The sequence below is a fragment of the Vigna unguiculata genome, chromosome 6 (assembly GCF_037176805.1).
Source record: "Vigna unguiculata cultivar grain cowpea cultivar isolate G323 ecotype 2 chromosome 6, ASM3717680v1, whole genome shotgun sequence".
NCBI classification, from domain to species: Eukaryota; Viridiplantae; Streptophyta; class Magnoliopsida; order Fabales; family Fabaceae; genus Vigna; species Vigna unguiculata.
The window spans coordinates 32,459,088-32,461,730 of record NC_140797.1 but is presented as its reverse complement, the minus strand read 5'-3'; the positions used below and the strand labels follow the sequence as shown (position 1 = coordinate 32,461,730).

The 2,643-nt window shown below is 34.4% G+C and overlaps 1 protein-coding gene across 1 annotated transcript; it reads right to left on the bottom strand.

Annotated features, from left to right (window-relative positions):
- Window positions 1-438: 438 nt before the first annotated feature.
- On the bottom strand, window positions 439-2,342 carry LOC146885816 (uncharacterized). Its single transcript, XM_085675104.1, has 2 exons — window positions 1,775-2,342; window positions 439-764 (listed from the first exon to the last, which is right to left on the bottom strand). Exons 1-2 carry the CDS (start codon window positions 2,340-2,342, stop codon window positions 439-441), a joined length of 894 nt encoding a protein of 297 aa, XP_085531230.1.
- Window positions 2,343-2,643: the final 301 nt, after the last annotated feature.

The window sequence follows — 2,643 nt, the reverse complement described above, 5'->3', positions numbered from 1 at the left end:
TAAAGCATCTGCCGCTACATTTTCCTTACCTGGATGATACTGTAATTCAAAATCATAATCTTTCAGAAATTCATCCATCTCCTTTGTCACATATTTAATTCCTTTTGGTCAAATTAAGTATTTGAGACTCTTATGATCACTAAAAACTTCGAACTTACCACCATAAACATAATGTCTCCATATCTTAAGTGCAAAAACAATGGCAGCTAGTTCTAAATCATGGGTTGGGTAATTTTTCTCATGTGTTCTTAATTGTCTAGAAGCATATGCCACTACCCTTCTATCTTGCATAAGAACACAACCTAATCTCATTTTGGAAGCACCACAAAATATAACAAAGTGCCCAATAGGATCAGGTAATGGTAAAACAAGAGAAGTGGTTAATCTTTTCTTGAGTTCTTGAAAACTATTCTCACATTTTTCCGTCTACATAAAAGATTAGCCCTTTTTGGTGAATTGAGTTAAAGGCACAACTATTTTAGAAAATCCCTCAATGAATCTTCTATAAGATCCTGCCAAACCGAGAAAACTGCAAATCTCAGTCACTGCTTTTGGTGGCTCCCATTGTAGAACTGCTTCTACTTTGGCCGGATCTACTGACACTCCCTTATTGGAAATCACATGTCCTAAGAATTTTACTTTCTCTAACCAGAATTCACACTTAGACAATTTAGCATAAAATTTCTTTTCTCTCAAGATTTTCAAGACAATCTGAAGGTGTTCCTCATGTTCCTCAAGAGTCTTAGAATAAATAAGAATGTCATCTATAAAAACAACCACAAATTGATCTAAAAGGGATGGAAGATCCTATTCATATAATCCATAAATATTTTAGGAGCATTGGTCACACTAAAAGGCATCACTTGATATTCATAATGGCCATACCTAGTTCTAAAAGCAATTTTTTGTATGTCTTCTGCTTTTACTCTAATTTGATGATATCCTGGCCTTAAATATATCTTAGAAAATACAGAGGCTCCTCTCAATTGGTCCATCAAGTCATCTATTCTAGGAAGAGGGTATTTAATCTTTATGGTGAATTTATTTAATTGACGGTAATCTATGCACAACCTAAAACTTCCATCTTTCTTTTTAACTAACAAAACTGGGGCTCCCCAAGGTGACACACTAGGACAAATGAACTGTTTTTCAAGTAACTCTTCTAATTGTTTCTTCAATTCTGTTAATTCAGAGGGTGACATCCTATATGGTGCCATAGAGATTGGTCCAACTCTAGGCATCAGATATATGGAAAATTCAATCTCTGTGTTAGGTGGTAAACCAGGGATATCATTGGGAAAGACTTCAGGAAAATTTTGAACAACTGCAATATTTTTCAACTCAACTTCCTCTTTTATTTCCATAGAAGATAATAACAATTACCCTTGAATTTCATTCCTTAAAGGTTCAATTTTTTAATTGGTAGATGATTTTAGAAGATTATCAGAGTTTGGAAATATCACTGATTTCTTAGCACAATTCAAAAGGACTTGATTGGAAGATAGCCAGTCCATACCTAAGATTACATCTAATTGAGATAAAGGTAGACATATTAAATTTACAAGGAATTTTCTATTCTCAATGAACAGTGGACAGTCTAAACAAACTCTATTGGTGATTACCGAGTCATTTGTGGGAGTTGAAACGACCAAACTAGTTTTTAGAAAAGAAGTCAACATATTAAGATGTTGAACACAATAATTACAAATGAATGAGTGAGTTGCACTTGAGTCATACAATACATTTAAAGTTTTTCCTTTAATAAAACACATACCTTGAATTAGATCATGGTTTTCAGCAGCTTTAGCTCCAGTCATGGTGTACACTCTTCCTGTTGTGGTAGGTCTTGTCTTGGTTGCAATTGGATTGAAATGTGGCTTCTGTCCACACTCAGAGAATAGGTGACCAGGTTTCCCACACTTGAAACAGACTGGTCCCTTAAGATGACAATCTTTAGCAGGATGACCTTGTCCGCATTTAAGGCATATGATATGATCATATACAAGTCTCCTAGAATTTCTTGATGAAGATTGGTTGGATTGGGTCCTCCATTGTGGGCGATTGTAAGGTTTTCCCTCAATACGTTTATTTTTATTTGTCTGGGGTCCAAAATACTTTGGTTTGATATTTTGGTTGTTCTCAAAATCTTCCAAAAATCTACACTTGTGAATAAGCGTATGAAAATCAGCAATTTCTAGTATTCCTACTGCTTTTCTCAGTTCATCCCTAAGCCCATTTTCAAATTTTATACATTTCATCCTTTCTTCTGGGTGATAAAAGAAGGTAGAGTATTTTCCTAATTCTGCAAACTTGGAAGCGTATTCCCCTACTGTCTTACACATACTTCCTTACTTCAACTGTATAAACTCTATTTCTTTTGCTCTCCTTACATCATTAGGGAAATATTTTTCTAAAAACTTTGTTCTAAATACATCCTAGGTAATAATTATTCTTCCTCCTTCAAGTAATCTCCTAGTACCATCCCACCAATATTCAGCTTCTCCTATTAACATAAATACAACATAATTCACCTTTTGGTTGTCAACACAGTTCATAACTTATGGATTATATTTTCTTCATCTCCTTAATCCATAATTCAACCTTTTCTGGATTATATCCTCCAGAAAATTGTGGGGGTTTGTT